The sequence below is a fragment of the Solea solea genome, chromosome 15, assembly GCF_958295425.1.
Source record: "Solea solea chromosome 15, fSolSol10.1, whole genome shotgun sequence".
Taxonomy (NCBI): Eukaryota; Metazoa; Chordata; class Actinopteri; order Pleuronectiformes; family Soleidae; genus Solea; species Solea solea.
In genome coordinates, this window is record NC_081148.1 from 13,515,354 (window position 1) to 13,536,347 (window position 20,994).

Below are 20,994 nucleotides of genomic sequence, written 5' to 3' on the forward strand. Positions count from 1 at the left end.
GACATACTATACTATGACTTTTTTGACCGATTTTGGACGACATACTATACTATGACTTTTCTATGTGATTTCGGACGACATACTATAGTATGACATTTTTGGGTGATTTTGGACGACATACTATACTATGCCTTTTTTGGGTGATTTTGGACGACATACTATACTATGACTTTTTTGACTGATTTTGGACGACATACTATACTATGACTTTTTTGACTGATTTTGGACGACATACTATAGTATGACTTTTTTGACTGATTTTGAACGACATACTATACTATGACTTTTTGACCGATTTTGGACGACATACTATACTATGCCTTTTTTGGGTGATTTTGGACGACATACTATACTATGACTTTTTTGTGTGATTTTGGACGACATACTATAGTATGACTTTTTTGGGTGATTTTGTACGACATACTATACTATGACTTTTTTGTGTGATTTCGGAAGACATACCATAGTATGACTTTTTTGGGTGATTTTGGACGACATACTATACTGTGATGTTTTGGTGTCATATAGGACAACCAACGATATTATTAGTTCACCAGGACAGTGTAGGGGTTAGCACTCTTACTTTTCATATAGAAGACCCGGGTTCAATCCCTGGTTGCTGCAAGTATCCTCTGCAGTCTTGAGATGTATTGGTGCCGTTTTGGACGACATACTATACTATCACATGTTTTGGTGATGTTGGAGGACATACGATACTATGACCTTTTTGGGTGATTTTGGACGACATACTATACTATTACTTTTTTGACTGATTTTGGACGACATACTATACTATGACTTTTTGACAGATTTTGGACGACATACTATACTATGACTTTTTTGACTGATTTTGGACGACATACTATAGTATGACTTTTTTGACTGAATTTGGACGACATACTATAGTATGACTTTTTTGACTGATGTTGCACGACATACTATACTATGACTTTTTTGACTGATTTTGGACGACATACTATAGTATGACTTTTCTGTGTGATTTCGGACGACATACTGTAGTATGACTTTTTTGACTGATGTTGCACGACATACTATAGTATGACTTTTTTGACTGATTTTGGACGACATACTATAGTATGACTTTTCTGTGTGATTTCGGACGACATACTATAGTATGACTTTTTTGACCGATTTTGTACGACATACTGTACTATGACTTTTCTGTGTGATTCCGGACGACATACTATACTATGACTTTTTTGACTGATTTTGGACGACATACTATAGTATGACTTTTTTGACTGATTTTGAACGACATACTATACTATGACTTTTTTGACTGATTTTGGACGACATACTATAGTATGACTTTTTTGACTGATTTTGAACGACAGACTATACTATGACTTTTTTGACTGATTTTGGACGACATACTATAGTATGACTTTTTTGACCGATTTTGTACAACATACTATACTATGACTTTTTTGACCGATTTTGGACGACATACTATAGTATGACTTTTTTGACTGATTTTGGACGACATACTATACTATGACTTTTTTGACCGATTTTGGACGACATACTATACTATGACTTTTTTGACCGATTTTGGACGACATACTATACTATGTCTTTTTTGACCGATTTTGGACGACATACTATACTATGACTTTTTTGACCGATTTTGGACGACATACTATACTATGACTTTTCTATGTGATTTCGGACGACATACTATAGTATGACATTTTTGGGTGATTTTGGACGACATACTATACTATGCCTTTTTTGGGTGATTTTGGACGACATACTATACTATGACTTTTTTGACTGATTTTGGACGACATACTATACTATGACTTTTTTGACTGATTTTGGACGACATACTATAGTATGACTTTTTTGACTGATTTTGAACGACATACTATACTATGACTTTTTGACCGATTTTGGACGACATACTATACTATGCCTTTTTTGGGTGATTTTGGACGACATACTATACTATGACTTTTTTGTGTGATTTTGGACGACATACTATAGTATGACTTTTTTGGGTGATTTTGTACGACATACTATACTATGACTTTTTTGTGTGATTTCGGAAGACATACCATAGTATGACTTTTTTGGGTGATTTTGGACGACATACTATACTGTGATGTTTTGGTGTCATATAGGACAACCAACGATATTATTAGTTCACCAGGACAGTGTAGGGGTTAGCACTCTTACTTTTCATATAGAAGACCCGGGTTCAATCCCTGGTTGCTGCAAGTATCCTCTGCAGTCTTGAGATGTATTGGTGCCGTTTTGGACGACATACTATACTATCACATGTTTTGGTGATGTTGGAGGACATACGATACTATGACCTTTTTGGGTGATTTTGGACGACATACTATACTATTACTTTTTTGACTGATTTTGGACGACATACTATACTATGACTTTTTGACAGATTTTGGACGACATACTATACTATGACTTTTTTGACTGATTTTGAACGACATACTATACTATGACTTTTTGACCGATTTTGGACGACATACTATACTATGACTTTTTTGACTGATTTTGGATGACATACTATACTATGACTTTTTTGACTGATTTTGAAAAACATACTATACTATGACTTTTTGACCGATTTTGGACGACATACTATACTATGACTTTTTGACCGATTTTGGACGACATACTATACTATGACTTTTTTGACTGATTTTGGACGACATACTATACTATGACTTTTTTGACTGATTTTGGACGACATACTATAGTATGACTTTTTTGACTGATTTTGAACGACATACTATACTATGACTTTTTGACCGATTTTGGACGACATACTATACTATGCCTTTTTTGGGTGATTTTGGACGACATACTATACTATGACTTTTTTGTGTGATTTCCGAAGACATACTATAGTATGACTTTTTTGACTGATTTTGGACGACGTACGATAGTATGACTTTTTTGACTGATTTTGGACGACATACTATAGTATGACTTTTTTGACTGATTTTGAACGACATACTAAACTATGACTTTTTTTACTGATTTTGGACGACATACTATAGTATGCCTTTTTTGACTGATTTTGGACGACATACTATAGTATGACTTTTTTGGATGATTTTGGACGACATACTATACTATGACTTTTTTGTGTGATTTCGGAAGACATACTATACAATGCCTTTTTTGGGTGATTTTGGACTACATACTATACTATGACTTTTTTGACCAATTTTGGATGACATACAATGCTATACCTTTTTTGACTGATTTTGGACGACATACTATACTATGACTTTTTTGTGTGATTTTGGACGACATACTATTCTATGACCTTTTTTGACTAATTTGGACGATATACTATACTATGACTTTTTTGACAGATTTTGGACGACATACTATACTATGACTTTTTTGATCGATTTTGGACGACATACTATACTATGACCTTTTTGACTGATTTTGGACGCCATACAATACTATGACTTTTTTGACAGATTTTATACGACATACTATACTATGACTTTTTTGACCAATTTTGGATGACATACAATGCTATACCTTTTTTGACCGATTTTGGACGACATACTATACTATGACTTTTTTGTGTGATTTTGGACGACATACTATACTATGACCTTTTTTGACTAATTTGGACGATATACTATACTATGACTTTTTTGACAGATTTTGGACGACATACTATACTATGACTTTTTTGACCAATTTTGGACGACATACAATGCTATGCCTTTTTTGACCGATTTTGGACGACATACTATACTATGACTTTTTTGTGTGATTTCGGACGACATACTATAGTACGACTTATTTGGGTGATGTTGGACGACATACTATACTATGACTTTTTTAACCAATTTTGCACGACATACTATACCTTGACTTTTTTGACTGATTTTTGACATCATACTATACCTTGACTTTTTTGGGTGAGTTTGGACGACATACTATACTGTGACTTTTTTGACCGATTTTGGACGACATACAATACTATGCCTTTTTTGACAGATTTTGGACGAGATACTATACTATGACTTTTTTGACCAATTTTGGACGACATACAATACTATGACTTTTTTGACAGATTTTATACGACATACTATACTATGACTTTTTTGACCGATTTTGGACGACATACAATACTATGCCTTTTTTTACCGATATTGGACGAGATACTATACTATGACTTTTTTGCCCAATTTTGGACGACATACAATACTATGCCTTTTTTTACCGATTTTGGACGAGATACTATACTATGACTTTTTTGACTGATTTTGGACGACATACTATACTATGACTTTTTTGACTGATTTTGGACGACATACTATACTATGACTTTTTTGACTGATTTTGAACGACATACTATACTATGACTTTTTGACCGATTTTGGACGACATACAATACTATGCCTTTTTTTACCGATTTTGGACGAGATACTATACTATGACTTTTTTGACCAATTTTGGACGACATACAATACTATGCCTTTTTTTACCGATTTTGGACGAGATACTATACTATGACTTTTTTGACCAATTTTGGACGACATACAATACTATGCCTTTTTTTACCGATTTCGGACGAGATACTATACTATGACTTTTTTGACCAATTTTGGACGACATACTATACTATGACTTTTTTGACCGATTTTGGACGACATACTATACTATGACTTTTTTGACCAATTTTGGACGACATACAATGCTATGCCTTTTTTGACCGATTTTGGACGACATACTATACTATGACTTTTTTGTGTGATTTCGGACGACATACTATAGTACGACTTATTTGGGTGATGTTGGACGATATACTATACTATGACTTTTTTAACCAATTTTGCACGACATACTATACCTTGACTTTTTTGACTGATTTTTGACATCATACTATACCTTGACTTTTTTGGGTGAGTTTGGACGACATACTATACTGTGACTTTTTTGACCAATTTTGGACGACATACTATACTATGACTTTTTTGACCGATTTTGGATGACATTCTAAAGTATGACTTTTTTTGACTGATTTTGGACGACATACAATACTATGACTTTTTTTGGGTGATTTTGGACGTCAACTCAAATTTCTAAAAGAATATAAACGAAAACATCTATTTTTCCTTCATTTTGAGGAGCTGCTTCTGATCACAAACGTGCTCCCCACTCCCCAGCGCTTTAGAATTATTAAGTACTATAATGTGCATGTGTGCATGTGCCTTTGCTCTCTACTTTGTGCTCCAGTGTGAACTGTGCCACTATCCACTGACTGAGGAGGACTCATTGTGAATGAGGACACTGATATCAGCCAGTCACAGCTGTGCAGACGCTTGACAGAGTGGACACAGTGCCCCAGAGTCATAGTTCGATAGAGACTAGAATAAGGCTGAGTCACAGCTCTGTCAGGGAAGATGCCAGTTTGGCAGAAAAAAAGCTAAACTTACAGCTCATTGGTGCAATTTCCAGGCTTGTCCATGCGATGGCCCTCTTTCAGCAACTTGAAGAGCTCTTCAACAGGTATGCCAGGGTAGGGTGAGCCCCCGAGGGTGAAGATCTCCCACATCAGCACCCCAAACGACCAGCTGGTCAGAGAGAAACATGAATATATACATCAATAATCTAGTCATGATATCAACAGGAACTCACAATACGTAACTTTGGGCCCAAGCAGTGTCACTTTCCTTTAACCCACAGATAATTTACAGAAAGACACTGAACCAAAGTTTGGAAACAACTTCAACTCTGTGACAGCAGTGGTGTCAATGCCCTCTTTCTGCCGTCCGGTGGCTTGTGGTGCAAACCCGCTGCCTGTGCCACATTTGGCCCTGATCTCAATGATGGCTTTTGTGCCCGGCTGGCCGGTTACACAGGCTGCCATTGTCCAGTCCCACCACACCAAAACAAACAGAAGACCACCCACAGCAGACAAAAGAGGCGGGAGGGGTGCAGCAATGGCTAGTGAATATTAACTATTAACTACTTCCTCCTCACAATATCCGGTATTTAACTGTCAGCAATTCCATGCGACTGATTTCCTCCTCTGCCATTTGCACTGCATGTTTAGTTAACAGCTGTAGAGTATTTTGAAATGAATAATCTTTGCCCTAACAGTGCCCACACTGAAGTCTGTATTATAACGCATGGAAACATTTGTAAAAAGACAAACGTGCAGTTTGTGCAAATTCAACACAAATTCACAAGACAGCCACAGGCCATGTTAGTGGTCCAAACAGGCAAGGAGGCATGGACAGGCAGGTCGGCTGTTTATCAGTTCCTCCATCTGTTTACACAACCAGTCCCAGGTTTGGTCTTTCGTCTATCTCTGAGTCGTATCTCTACACTTTGTTGACACACTCATCTCTCCTTTCTGTCCTACTTTGTAACTGTGTCAGCAGTGGGTGTCACTCTGTTGGATCGCGCAGGTTTGTGTCCACCTTCAACAAACCGTGACTTAACAAATAAACACACATGCCAACATGCTCCGGGTCACTTTCACAGACCTGACAGTTGACCTTATTCACATGGGCTTGTATTCTGGAGTCATTGGTATCTTGTTACGCTCCTATCTCATGCAGATAGAGGGTAGGTTGTCTGTTGCTTAAGTTTATGATATTGACCAGGCGCAACAAGGATATGAATTTCAGATATCCACTCAAAACATGTGCACACATCAGTGGGCCTGAAACGAGGTGTAAGAGCAAGAGCCAAAGGAATTTCTTTTTTTCTATGTGACGAGGGAATTACACCTCCGACCACTTACCCTGGCCGTGACTCCATCTCTCTCGGCTTGTGTTACAACTCTTTACCAACACCAGCGACAGCTGAATCCCCAGGGCCCATTTGTCAAAACAAGGGGGGCGCGTTTCATTGGAATTCATGTATTCATTTAATCTGATGTCATGTATGGATTGTGTGTGCATCTGGTGATGTGACAGAGTAAGCACACCAGTCCCGCACCGCCCCAACACCTCTCGTCATCCTCCTTTCCCTTTCATATGCTATACGAAAAAGCCAATTACTATAAGTGAGTGATGAAACATAATTAGCAGTGAGCTGCTAAAAAGGGCTAGTAGCCAATATATGCCCCCCCTCCATTCTGCCCCAGGGGCTCCTCCAGGTTATTGATTGAGGCTGTGCGATGGAACATGAAGGGCGTCAAGTGTATGTGCACATTTGATTTATGTGCACAAAATTCACATACACAAACTTGGACAATACAGAGAGATTCTGTATCCAAGTCTTTAAGTGGAGGATTTCTACATGTATGTTTCGTGTGCTACTGATGTATGACCCTCTCTCTCTCTCTCTCTCACACACACACACAGAGGTTTGCACAGATATCCCTCCAGTTAATGCCTACCTGAATCCTAACCTTATACTAACCACAATTCAAATCTTAGACCCAAACTTAACCAGATCATCAGATATTGGTCCAGGTTTTGGTCCCCATGAGGACTACTGGTCCTGACAGGGTCAGTGTTTACACCAAAAAATGGTCCTAACAAATAAAAAAAAGTACACACACACACACAAACACACAATGTCCTTTCCCAGGGGTCAACATCCAAGGCATTTATCTAATTGCCACATGCACTTTCTGCCGCCAGTGTCTGAAGAGGAAACTTCAAACAACACTGTCAGAACGCATAAGACTCAAACACCAAATAGAGAGGGATGGTCTCCCTTTGTTCTGTTTTTAGAATGAGTTCTCTTCAAGTAAAAAAAAAGGAGCGAGGCAGAGAGACGGGTCAGCAATTCACATACCAGATGAATGAAATTAAGAACGACGGGTGAAAAGAGGGAGGGGGAGGTGGTATTTTGATCATCACTAAAACGATGAGCCACAAAGTGCTCAAAAAGTGCTGCTGAAAGAGGACAGAGGAGTGAAGATGGGATGGCAGGCACGAGGTTTAAGGGGGTGGGGATGTAGAGTGGATAAGACCCAGGCTGTAGAGCTGCAGTATTGTTGCATTCAGACATGTGCGGAGGCCCAAAGGGAGGGGAGACTTCTGACCTAAGTTGGAGGAGCGAGGGATGGGAGAGCAGAGGGAGAGGAGGTGCTGTTGGGCTCTGGGTTTCTTCCAGGGCCCTTTGAAGCCAGTCAGATTAGTAACACGGCATTGACTACAAGTCTAGCATGAAATCCTCACTTTTGGTGCTGGCCACAGACTGGCCAGCACTAGCCTTCCAAACCAGTCACCCCATGTAACACTTACCAGCACTGCAGCAAAACACATCACCAAGTCCCTGAACCCTCTGAATCTGACTGCAGTCTACGTCTATGACAACAGCTGGATTCAAAAATAAACCTCAAAAAACTCCTAGAGATAAACAACAGTTTTTCAATGTAATGTAATAAATGTATGTTAAATACTTACACATCACTCTGGTGTGTGTAGACCCGGTCAAACAGAGCTTCTGGAGCCATCCATTTCACCGGGAGACGACCCTGAGGAAACACACAGGTGGGGGGGGGCGGGGGGGGTCAGAAAAGTTTATTATATAATTACTCCTGGAAAGCCTGGGGAATACGACACATGGCACCAGAACTGTGGTAACAGCCCGGGAGGAGGATTTCCCACAGGAGCATTTAGATTGCTAAAGTAAAAGAGCTGATAAACATGGTGACAGACAAAGAGAGATTATCTCTATGTGCTATTAAAACACTAAGTGGGAAACTAAAAGTACAGCTCTCAACACAACCTTGATTAATATCTGTGTGTTAGCCTGAGTGCATGAACAATCTTATCAGACACTCAGAACGATGGTGAAATGGCATTGCTAATGGACAACCAGCTATGTGCACCTGCAATATGTTTATAATTGCTCTGCTCCTGTTAGACCGTAGGTTAAAAGAAAAAAACAGACATAAAATATGTTGTTGTTGTTGTTGTCAGATAGTTCTTATGATGATGAGAAGGCAGCCATGCATTTTAAGCGATGATGTGCAGGCAACACCACTCTACGGTGGGAGATATAGACACTATGGAGATTTTCAGTGACATTTAAGCCACTTCCCTCTTTCCCTCTCTTTCTGAATAATTGTGTAAGTGTCTGCAGAACTAAAGAAACAATAGACTGAGGGATAAACAAGGCAGAGTCTCCAGAAGCACTACATTCACAGGCAGCATGGGAACCCTCAGCTCCTGCCAAGACACCAGCCGAGGGACTGAGTGAAGCAGAAAGATGAGGGAAGGGAGAGATGTTGAGGAAAGAGAATAATGGGTGGGCTAATCTGACACTGCAGCTCTTAAAAACTATTGCTCTCCATCGAAGTGCCCATCGCTCAATGAGTAACACGCAGGTTGAGGACTCACATTAGTCGTCTTTTTATAGTAGTCAATGTTATGGACATCCCTGGCCAGGCCAAAGTCAGCAATCTTCATGACGTTGCTTTCTGTGACCAGGACATTCCTGGCAGCCAGGTCTCTGTGAATACACTGAGATGGAGAGAGTGAGGATTGAGGGGGAGGGTGTAAAAAAAAGAGAGAGAGTGGATAAACGGGGGGGGGGGGAGTCACAGAGTGGAAAAAGTGAGGGGAAGAGAAGAAAAAGACAGTTACCTCATTGGATAAATAAATCAACCAAGAAACAGGTGTGCACTGACATTGGGATGGTGTTGAAATGTTTGTGGTGCAAGAATCATGCAGAAATCTCCTGCAATGAGGTAACACCGAGCTGCACTCCGCGGTGACTGTTACGATATGAACATGTCTGCTTAAGTAAAGATTCCTTACATTCTTTGCCATGTACTGTATATGGCCACGTCTGTGTGTGTGTGTGTGTGTGTGTGTGTGTCAAAAATCGAAATCAAACAGTGTGTGTGACCGGTGTGGAGAGATACTGATGTGTGTCTCCTCTAACCTTCTGTGATGCTAGGTACTCCATGCCCCGTGCCACCTGGTAAGTGCAGGAGACCAGATCTTTGAAAGTGAGCTGTTCGTCTGAGACACGGGTGATATCGTAAGAGTATTCCATGCCTGGAGGCCGTCGGGCTCGTAGGTACTCCCTTAGGTTGCCTTTAGAGGCGTACTCCACTATCACATAGAGGGCGCCTGCAGAGGAGAAAAGACTCACATTACCATTTGAACGTTCTCGTAAATATTCTTTTTAAGAGACGAGCGAAACACGAAAAAAGAAAAAAGAAAATACACAAAGAAGAGGAACCTTTTTCAAACAATAACAAACGTGTGCTACTCACCATCTTGTGTACAGGCCCCCAAAAGATTAATGATGTTCTTGTGTTTGCCGATCATCTTCATCATCTCCATCTCTGACACCAGGTCAGACAGGTCTTTCTCAGTGGCGTCATCTGAGGAGCAGAGGAAGGTGGATAGAAGGTTGTCAAAAGAAACTCGGCAAAACAAACACACCGGCCCCCGTCTTACCCTTTAACCCCTTTAACTCTGGATTCCTGGGCTGCTCCGCCAGACAACACCTTGTTTTGTAGGTGCATCTGAATAAGTGACAGACAATGTGGGCTAAAGTTACGGCAGCGAGGGCAGCTCCTCACACAGACTACAGAGGCATCCTTTCACTGCCAAGGGGAGGGTGGAGGAGGAATTAAAGACGCTCAATCTAGATTCATTATCTGCTGCACAGGCTACTTTTTCAGGGGACTGATTGAGCCATAGGAGTATCCAGGAGGTCGGAATGGCATGGCCTGCATTCCTCTTCACCGTTACCTTACCTGAAGTGGTTCTAAAGAGCTGATTTCCATTGTCAGTGTAGGTCAAATAGCCTGCTGCGGTACCTGATCTAACTGCTCATCCCAAACCAGCCGAGTTCCCCTCCTGCTGCTTTCATTAATCACTACAGTGCTACTAAAGTGACTTGCCTCTTTGTGTGGGTGCTGACTGAGAACCAACCAGCCCACTACCCCGCTCGCCTCCCCCCAGCCGTCACTCAGCAGCCACCAATAACGAATAATAATGGAAGCCCCTGGCTCCACCTTGCCCTCTGCTGAACCTTCGCTAAAGGATAAACCACCTATAAAATATACTCACGAGACGTAATGTAGCAGCATATCTCTTTTCCCAGAGGTCAGATTTGAAACACAAGCAATGCATTTACTACTACAATCTCAGTGTGATTGTGCACCTGCAGGAGAACTACTTACCTTTCAACATCTTGACGGCGACAGTTACTGCTTCCTTGGGTTTGTCCTTATCGATGCCCAGGGCCTCTGCCATTACAACTTGGCCAAAGCAGCCTTCCCCAAGGGGCTTGCCCAGGGTCAACCTGCAGCGACCACACAGCAGCCGAGAGAGGGAAACAAGAAAAAAACAGACAGGACACTGATAAGCTGTTGAAACACAACCTAAAACCCCACTGACCTGATTTGACTGTGGCATTAATTCCCTCCCTGTGCAGAAATAAACAGGTTAGATAGAGAATGAGAGAGACAGAGGGAATGAAACCAGGCACCACGCCAGTTTCTAAACCTCACCCTGTCTTTTTCTTCTACATCGCTCCCTCTGTTACAATCAGATTGTGTCTGTGAGAGTGCTTTATTGGCGCTGTGACTGTAGCCCGTGCCAGGGCAGTAAGGCAGGCAGACATGGCAATGATAATCACCTGATAAAGCCAGTGAGTGGCACTTATTTATAAACCGTTTACCCTGCCTTGGCATGTTCCAATATACACTCTTTACAAGTCATTACACAGGGCGTAGCTTAGCCTGTGGATGGAATGCTGGCTTTGTGGTACCATACAGGTGGGTCTGAACACAGAACCAGATGGAAATTTAAGTGCTATTTTAATGTATCACAAGCTGTTGTGTTAAACGTTATAGTGAAGAAATTACACTTTCACACAACTATCAATCAAACCATCCTGACCCCTCAACTTGTGTCCACTGGTGCTGGTGTTGTTGTCCTTTGATTGACAGGTGTTGGTCTTGTATCCTGGCTATGTCAACAATTACACTGCACACTGCGAAAACTAGGCCCCGAGGCCGGCGCCCCGTCATAGTAACACAATGCTGTGTCTGTCCACGCACCCTCGCCATGCTCAATAGAAACCATTCTATTGATCCAGCCCCACATAATCAATGTTGTTGTTTTTTCCCCCGTGCACACTGCAAATGTTAGCGTTCCTGTCCTCAGCCTTCTCCAGGCCCAACATGGACCCTCAGGTGCTGGGATGACAGGCAGGACATAAATAAACCCACATAGAAAGACTCGGGGGTGAATTCAGCCTCTCTGGTTGGTTCGTCAATTAATATTAAAACACTTCTGCAGAATGCTGCTCTGTATGTGCGCAGCGAGTCCAGCATTACATCAGCAGAGTTGATGAGAGATGATAAAATTTATGATCCAATGTTTTTTTTTTTTTTATTTTTTTTTTTTACAGCCATTTTAACAAAAGACAGACATTTATGTTTACGGTCTGGGATTTTCCTCCCCCCCCCCCCCCCCCCCCCTCTTTCAAAACCAGAGGCCTCAAGTGGGTATGAAACAACCTTAACCTTTACTGTCCTATTAAATCCACCCTGAAGCTTATCGCTGGCTGCAGCAACTGTGACTAACTGAAACCTCGGTGGTGATAATTCCTCTGGTATGAAGCTGAGCTAACTCCTCTCGCCCAAACATGCAGATGAAAGCTGCGAGTGCTAACCACTAATTACCAGCGCTGCATTCCTCATCATCAGAAGCATGTGTGTATGTGTGAATATTATGTGAGTGAGAGTGTGATGCAGCAGAGGTTGTAAAGATGAGGTGAGGTTGGGGGGTGGGGGTTGGGGGGTGGGGGGGGACAAAGGTAAATGGTCTGGACTTATGCAACGAAGTTTTTGCCATTCATCGAGGCAAGCGTGCATTTTAAAAGATGATGTGCACACACACACAGCTGTCAGGAGCAACATGGGGTGTTGCCCAAGGACACATCAGCATGTAGACTAGCGGCGACGGGAATCAAACCCACAACCACAACAACCTGCTTTACCACTGATCCACCATTGCCAAGGTCAAGAGTGTAGCACTGAAAGCTGTCATGCAAACTGTCAAAGTCCTTTACCGGCCTTGAATCCTCAATGTGTTATCATAAAAAACAAAATTATTGATTTTCAGATGAAAGAGGAGCAGCATTTTAAAGAGTTTTTTTTATGTTTCACATTATGTATTTTGTCTTTCGTGAAATGGTAATAGCTGCATCATCATTAATATTATTAATACAAAACCAGAACCAGCAGAATACATAAACCTTGTTGTCTTCAAAAGTTGAAACGTGACGTTAAGTTTCACTGTGAAATAACCGACAGTCACAGGGAGGATGTCTCAGGACAAAGATTCTAGCAGATGACAAATGAGGAGCCTCACCTGTCTCGGGAAAACTCCCAGCGCGGATCCTCGGGAAGGTCATACTCGGGGATCGGCTCATCGTGTGCTGAACTCCGGCGTGTTGTGATGCGTACCAATGGAGTGCTAGAGTTCATAGAAGAGCTCGAGTCTGCCGACACCTACAGGGAAAAAAACATTGGCTGATCACCACAGTCTGGGTTCACTGGTCAGCTAGAGCTCCAAGACATCACTAGAGGAGTCTGAGTCAATGTGATGGTGTAAAATGTATTGCAGTGAGCAGCCTAGTTGGTGAATAAAAGAACATTGACAATGTGCAGTGTATCCTTAAAGACATTATTGTAGAGTCTGCCTCAAGGCCAGCGTTCAGTAGATCATTAAGACATAATTCGACATTCACAGCTTTGGCAAATGCTTCGCTTGATCTCGTCTTTGTCCTCAGGTCTCATCTCCACCCTAACCTTACCTTGACACAGGAATCATGTCTCTCCGCAGATTGTAATCCAATACTTATCACCTTTTTGAGCACTGAGGGAAAAGCATGGCTCATACACAGAACAAAAAAAAAGCTCTGGCTTCATTTTTTAAGGCAGCAGTGCAAACTTGCTCAGAAATGCATGCCTTGTTAATTAGTTAATATAGTTGTAGTATTTCTGGGTACAGTTACTTGAATATAAAAACTATCTGATACTATTTTTTAAAGTGTAGAAAAAATAAAATCTTATATATCTATATATACATCTATATCAGCAATATCCTACTAAATATATATATATATATATATTATTATTATTGTTTTTGTCTGTCATTGTGTTTCTGTAGCATGGCTACAGTGTATTTTTCTCCTCTAGGGGTGTTAGATGCCTTTAGAACTCTTTATCTACTTTCTGTTACCTGGCGGCGCAGAGGGATCTGCTTGCTCAGTTTGTGAACAGCCGGTTGGCCTCCAAAGTCAGGTTTCTTTGCAGTGTTCCTCATGCGACACACCACCACGATGCCTACCATGCAGGCAATGAGGAACACGCCAGCACAGTATATTGCAATCTCCACATAATCTGGGGAGAAGGGCCCTGGCGTTTGCTCAAGGGCTGAGGAGAATAAAGGAAGAGAGGTGAGACAGAGGTCAGAGGAGAATAAAACTCATGTATGTGTGACACATAGGGACATTCTTCATTTGAGTAGACGTACACGAGTATCAGAAAGACGAACACAGACAGATGTTTTTGCAGAGACACCTAAAATCATGAACGGCATGAACTAAACCTAAATGATTTTATAGCTTTCTCCTCCCTCTTCTTCTTCCTAAGGCGCCGGCACGCCTACTTTTTTTTTTAACCAAACAGGCTTGTGCGGGGATTAATAATCTTAACTCAGCCAACAGCCAGGCCTGCATATGTCTCTACTAACGTTTGAGACGCACAAGCATTAACACAAACACAAACCCACAGTCAACAGAACAATATCTGCTTCACTTCAGATCACTAACAAGGGACAGTAGTGTCCTTCGTGCTTGTATAAGGCCTGAACTTCCTGTCGAGGAAATGAGTTGAGTTTGTATTTATGCATGTGTGTGTGTGTGTGTGTGTGTGTATAGGCGTGCACTACATAAAGCACTGGCCTCCACACGCACACACAAAAAAAACAAGGCTCTTGTGCAGCGCAGCCAGCTGGAGGTGAATCTACATATAGGAGCCTTTCTCCTCTCTGCCTCGTATCTGCTGGTCCAAAACTCATAGCACACACAGAGAAGCCACAGAGCTGATGGCGCCAGTGGAGCACATCAATATTACTCTCACGGGGAAATGGCTGTGTGATCACTAAGGTGTATTGTGTACAGACAAAACAAGACTATTATAACAATATTAAGAAAGGGTTGAGCCGTGCCCTGCATCTACTCTCATCAATCTCATTAACGCACACTCGCACCGAAGTGTTTAGCCTGGACTGAACTTGCGTCGACTCTCAAACTGAGCTCTATGTATTTGATCCTTTGGTATGCATAATTACAGACCAGGCATACAGCAACGGACAAAAATAGGATAAAACGAGATGAAAAATGAGAACACACACATCGACAAACATTCACATGCGCGAGATTCACTGTGCAGAAGAGCAGATTTACGGCCCTGATAATTGCGAAAGCCAAGCCAACTGGAAACTAGTGTTGAGCTTTAGCTTTCGATCTTTATTTCAAAAGGAAATAAGGATCTTAAAAGTAGGCAATTATCAAAGCCAGGAAACGGGGAGGAGAAATGTTGAGGCAAGAGTGAAACACAAGTGAAAAACACAGAATTCCTCGACATGCAGAACTAAAGTGTGGCACTGAAAGATGTTCCCCGAGGAGATATGTTACAGCAGGAAAAAAAGTCAGGAGACAAATTCTCCCCTGCTCTTTGGGTTTTCAGACACTTGAGCTTCTCTGGAAGCTTCACTGTCCTCTAAGGGTTAACAATAAATCTTCAACTTTGAATCAGTCGCCAAACCAGAAATTGTAGATATATAATATTTATTATTGGTCATATATTAGATATGCTCGTTGCTGCAGTATTTGAGCAGTGTGCTGTTGGGAGAATTTGTCTTCGACTGAAAATTGCACCATCCAGACTACGACGAGACTGAGAAAAAGGAAAGGACAGTATACAAGGGTATATACCTGGAAGCACCGTCAACCAAGCAGTGTGATATGAGATCCCAATAGAATTACCCGCCAAGCAAGTATACTCCCCAGCATCTTCAAATGTCACATTGGGCAAGTAGAGAACTTCTATCTCCTTATCTGTGGTGTTAACACCTGCGGTCTGGGAGAGGAAAACAGGAGGAGGAGGAAGGAAAAAATTAGGGGAAAAGGGTGAAAGATAAAGAGTGGAGGCAGAACGGAAAGTAGAAACAGGGAGGTTGAGTGACAGAGAAAGATGAGGGAGAACAGAGAGAGAGAGAGAGAAAAAAAATGAGACCCAAAACACCAGGAGAGAAATAAGAGGAGCTGGGTGACGTCCTTCGTGGAGTTTCCATCTAGAGTAAAGCATCATGGGAGATTTCATGGATGGGTAGGAGGAAGCTTCATAAACAAAAACACAGATAGAGCCCAGTACACCACCAAAACATAGGAAAATGGAGTCCATAAACACAACAATAAAAATCCAAAAGGTTCCCATCACCAACAGAACCTGCTAAGAGACACCAGTCTATTCCACAAACACACACAAACAAACAAACAAACAAACAAACAAACAAAGCATGGAGAGCACTGTCCTGCAACACTATACACCATCGTGACACAGCGTGAGTAAGCGATGACAATGGAACACTAGCTGTGACACTTCCAGTGTTTAAGTGTGCAGGTAAGGCCAGTGCTTCCATGGCTGCACCAGTCTCAGCAGTGGAGGGAGCAGCTGAAACACAAAGGTCTGACATTAGGGTTGATGAGAAGGTCTGTGAGCACCAGGAACACCAAGAGACCACCAGTGGGATCACCACAACACAGCAGGTCAGGGACGAGGCCCAGGAAACCACACCGGGAGGTAGGGAGGTAGGTAGGGGCAGGAAGGTAGATGGGGTCAGGTCTCAAGGGTTACCTGGGATGACAGTCAGCCAGCCTGACTGGTTGGCTTGGCCTATATAATTGGAGACTTTACAGATATACTCTCCAGCATCGTCCTGTGTCACGTTGGTGAGGGTGAGCACCTCCACGTCCGAGCTGTTAATGCCTGAACGCTGTAATCCACACATACACATATTGAACGTTTCCAACATGTAATACACACAGTCAGACATGCAAACATCATGGCTACGGCTACAGCGTATGTATCTGCAGGAGAGAAGAGACGGCAGGGAATGACCACCAAAACCTGAATCCGTTCATAAGGAGGGAAATGAATGATTACTTTCTAACACAGTAAACAACCACCAGGAAATGATTTGATTCTAAAAGGATAAACTTAAACTAAAAGAGGAAAGAAGGCGAATGTACCTTTAGCACCCGGACATAGGGGTGTCCATCTGGACCATAGCGACTGCCGTTCTGAGTGATGTGTTTCAGCCACTGGATGTGAGGTTGTGCGTCGCTGTAGACCTTGCAGACAAAGCGTGCATCTTCCCCGACATGAACTGTTGTGTTGGCCGGGAGGCCAGCTTGGAGAATGGGCCGGTGTGGAGAACGTTCTGTGGGGGGTGAGGAAAAATGTTTGTGTTTGCACTCAAACAATAACACCTGATTTGTTATCATGGAACATACAATTCACAATTTCAATGTTGCACAAAAGGTGCAAGAGCTTATCTTTCGCAGAAGCAGAACGACATTTACTATAAGTGCTAATGTTTCCTAGCAACCCTGACAGGTAATGTCATGACTGTCTGCCTCTTTCTTAGCTGAAGCATTTAAAAACCAAAAACTGCAGGACATGGAGGAGGACTTAGGTGGGGTGTCTGTGTTGCATATAAGCAAGGGGTGTAAGTTAAACTACGTGCCAGTCTTGAGAAACACCTTCATATCACCCCCACGTATGCAGCTATCTGCATTCTTTTACAAGCAAACATTTGGCCAGCGAATCCAAACACAGCGAGACCTGCTGAACAATGCCCCCTTTCAAAACACTGGCCAGCCTTCACAACCACACTGAGGAGACCACCAACCCCCCACATTACTGCCACACACACACACACAAAATGACATCACTCAGGCTTGAGCAATTCAGTGCTTTTCCAAAACAAAGCCTTAAGGTAGGTGCAGTGCATTCAGTTGTGCAGTCATGTGTGTGTATGGTCGAGGGGGATGGTCAATTGGTGAGGCTGGGTTTTAGAAGGAGGGGGGTAAGGAAAGTGAAAAAAAAGAATGAGGCGCGAGAGTGAGGGGAGGAATGGGGATCAACAGATGGAGAGTGCAGAAACTAGGCACAGAGACCTCATCCATGCCTGTCTGTCTTCCTCCTCCATCTATCTGAACTCTGTCAGATCACATGATTCCCACCCCCCACAACATTCCTAGGGCTGGCCTTGTTGATTGGCCCTCTTTATTTGTCTCTTCTCCATCTTACACAGGCCCTCTCACCATCCATCCCCATCTTTCCTGAACGCAAAAATGGGAAATGTAGTGCTCTCTCATCCGGTGCTAACGCCTATTTTTAAGAGATCTGAGGCAATCGTACAGACAGATTTTCATTTTTGAAAGCAATAATAATAATAATAACGATAATAACTTCATTATACTGTAATTTATCTAAATGCTTGGAGGAGCAGTAACATCTGCATCGATGAAACCAGATGAAAACGATGAGGTGATTTGCTGAGAGAGAATGGGCCACATCGGGATTATGGAGTAACACTGATAAAAGTAAAAGTCTGTGGAGCAATTCTTGTTTAAACATAAACCTGCGAGTGCAGAGGCGTTCTTTTATGACCAATTGGACGGACACAAAAGAGTTGTGCTTGGGAAAAGAGAAACAGCACAAGAAGAAAATGAAAAACTGTTGTCCTCTCAGCCTGCAGCATTAACATGAGGGAATGGTGACAGAAGAAGGCTCGCAGGTCCGGGGCTATTGTTTCTATCTGTGCGCAGTAGCTTCTCCTGCTTTGCTGTGACCAAAATCTAGTGACCCATTTCAAAACGTAATCCATTTATCAATTAAGTCATTAGCTGAGTAATTTGATGGTGGCAGCAGTGGTGGGACAAAGGCGGAGAGAAGTGTGAGGAAACGAACCATGGGCATTCCATGGGGCTCCATGCAAGACCAGTGAACTCTGGGTAAACCCGCGGGCTTGGCACACGGGGTCATAAAGGAACAGGAAGGACACTGCATGGCACAGGATGGCATGGAGCAAATGACAGCGGGTTGCATGGTTGCACGGGTGGCACGGTTATGACTGAGAAAGCCTATGTGTGTGTGTGTGTGTATTTGTGTCTACTAGTCTGTCCAATCTCCAGAGGCCAGTTTGAACCAGAAATGGGTAGTTCTTTGAAATGACTGATCCTGCAGGTCACTTGGGGGGAAAAAGACTGATAAGAACAGCCTTTTTCTGTCTCTGCTCACCCCCCCCCCCACCCCCCTTTTTCTCTCAGTTTTCCCGCTGTCCACCCACTATAATGGAGGAAAATGAAGCAAGAGGTTGCAGGGTGCAGTGGCTGTGGAGCCAGACGTGGAGGGGGTTTACTGCTCTGCAATAAAACAGAACAAAAAACAGAAATGTACAGTCTGAAGTAGAGCTTTAGCTGACTCCAGAGGGGAGCAGAGCAGGGGGCCTGTGTTAGGGAGCGTGTGTGTGTGTGTGTGTGTGTGTGAGAGAGAGAGAGAGAGAGAGAGCAAGCGCATACAGTGTATGCTCATGGTGTAAAAACCCTCAGGTATTCAATCTCCATCTGATAAAATGAAAATAATCCTCCTTATTACTATGGAGACACTAATCAAAACAGAAGTGTGTAATTACAGTAAGTCTGCTCAGGACAATGGAGACAGTCTGAGAATGATTCCACATACAAACACACTGATCACCGGCCGCTAAACGTTTAACTGAGGATCAAAATGCTGCAGCTGCATGTGTGTCCAGGCTATCAGTGGATTATTGACCAGCCTTTAGAAGACTATCTGTGTCAGATAAACTTTGATGTGTACTGACTGCTTGTATCGTGGCTCGAGTGAGTCCACGGAAGAGGGATCTGCATTGAAATCAGGGCAAAGTTCCTGCACAAACATCAATTGATCTACTACTACCTTTATCCCCCTTTTTGCTGTCCCCACTGTTTATTAGTTCTCCTCAAACTGAGCAGAAAAACACTCGTGACTTTCTGTGCTTCAAAGGTCAGTGTGAGGGGTTGACTGAGGTGGATCTGAACTCACTGTGATAGCGCTGACCTCAGAACCATGTCCTCAAAGAGGGATACAAAACATTCACCGGCTGTGGTTTAGGACCAGTATGATCCCTCAGCTGACAGTAAAAATGAATTTTCCTACTTACTCAATGTGTAATAGAAAAGTCATTACAGAAAGTCATAGACCTCACTATCAGCCATTTTTGACACTGACTGTTATTTGATCTCACATGAACACTGGATTTAATAGACTAACATATTATACAAATGAATAAAAAAGACTTTACAGTACATACAAACTACCCATTGACCCATGTTAAGCTTCCACACACTTGGCAGCAGTGCTTGACCTGCACCTGCATCCACGGTGTGCACCTGGGCAATCGAACAATACGCACACCTCACTGACTGTGAGAACTCTTTCAGCTGTCTTCCCCTTCTTCCCTCCCCCCCCCCCACCTCCTCCTACTCATCTGGCCTCGCAGGTGTACGTGGAGAGCGTGTTTTCGGAGTTTTGTGCTACTAACCTACGACGTCCAAGGTGTACGTGTGGTTGATGGCCCCGAACTCGTTCTCCACCAGACAGGTGTAGTTGCCCTTGTCCGACGGCACCACGCTCTCCATGATCAAGGTCCAGTGCTGGCTACGCACCTGTGTACAAATGGCAGTGGGTAAGAAACACAAACACAAACACACGAAAATGCACGTACACTCCAGTAAATACGGCTTACAGGGCGAAAAAAACAAGCATTAACGGACACAAAAAGCTGGTGGTGAAAGTGAGAAAGATGATAAAATGCTGTGGACAGGAAAGTTGGCTGCAGGAGCGAAAGATTGTGGATTGTGCGTGAAAACAATACAAAGTCTGATTAAGTCTAG

At 42.6% G+C, this 20,994-nt stretch overlaps 1 protein-coding gene across 2 annotated transcripts in view; it reads right to left on the reverse strand.

Annotated features, from left to right (window-relative positions):
- The window catches only part of fgfr2 (fibroblast growth factor receptor 2), a 49,522-nt gene that overhangs the window by 11,316 nt on the left and 17,212 nt on the right, over positions 1-20,994 (reverse strand). The window contains exons 6-16 of one of the 2 annotated variants that reach the window (XM_058652282.1): positions 20,643-20,766; positions 17,284-17,474; positions 16,889-17,027; positions 14,208-14,401; positions 13,335-13,474; positions 11,135-11,256; positions 10,217-10,327; positions 9,880-10,070; positions 9,333-9,455; positions 8,394-8,464; positions 5,460-5,597 (exon numbers count right to left, since the gene is read on the reverse strand). In XM_058652282.1, the coding sequence (XP_058508265.1) occupies positions 5,460-5,597; positions 8,394-8,464; positions 9,333-9,455; positions 9,880-10,070; positions 10,217-10,327; positions 11,135-11,256; positions 13,335-13,474; positions 14,208-14,401; positions 16,889-17,027; positions 17,284-17,474; positions 20,643-20,766 (1,544 nt within the window). Of the gene's footprint in view, positions 1-5,459; positions 5,598-8,393; positions 8,465-9,332; positions 9,456-9,879; positions 10,071-10,216; positions 10,328-11,134; positions 11,257-13,334; positions 13,475-14,207; positions 14,402-15,966; positions 16,112-16,888; positions 17,028-17,283; positions 17,475-20,642; positions 20,767-20,994 lie in introns of both variants that reach the window. The other variant, XM_058652281.1, reaches the window with a different exon arrangement.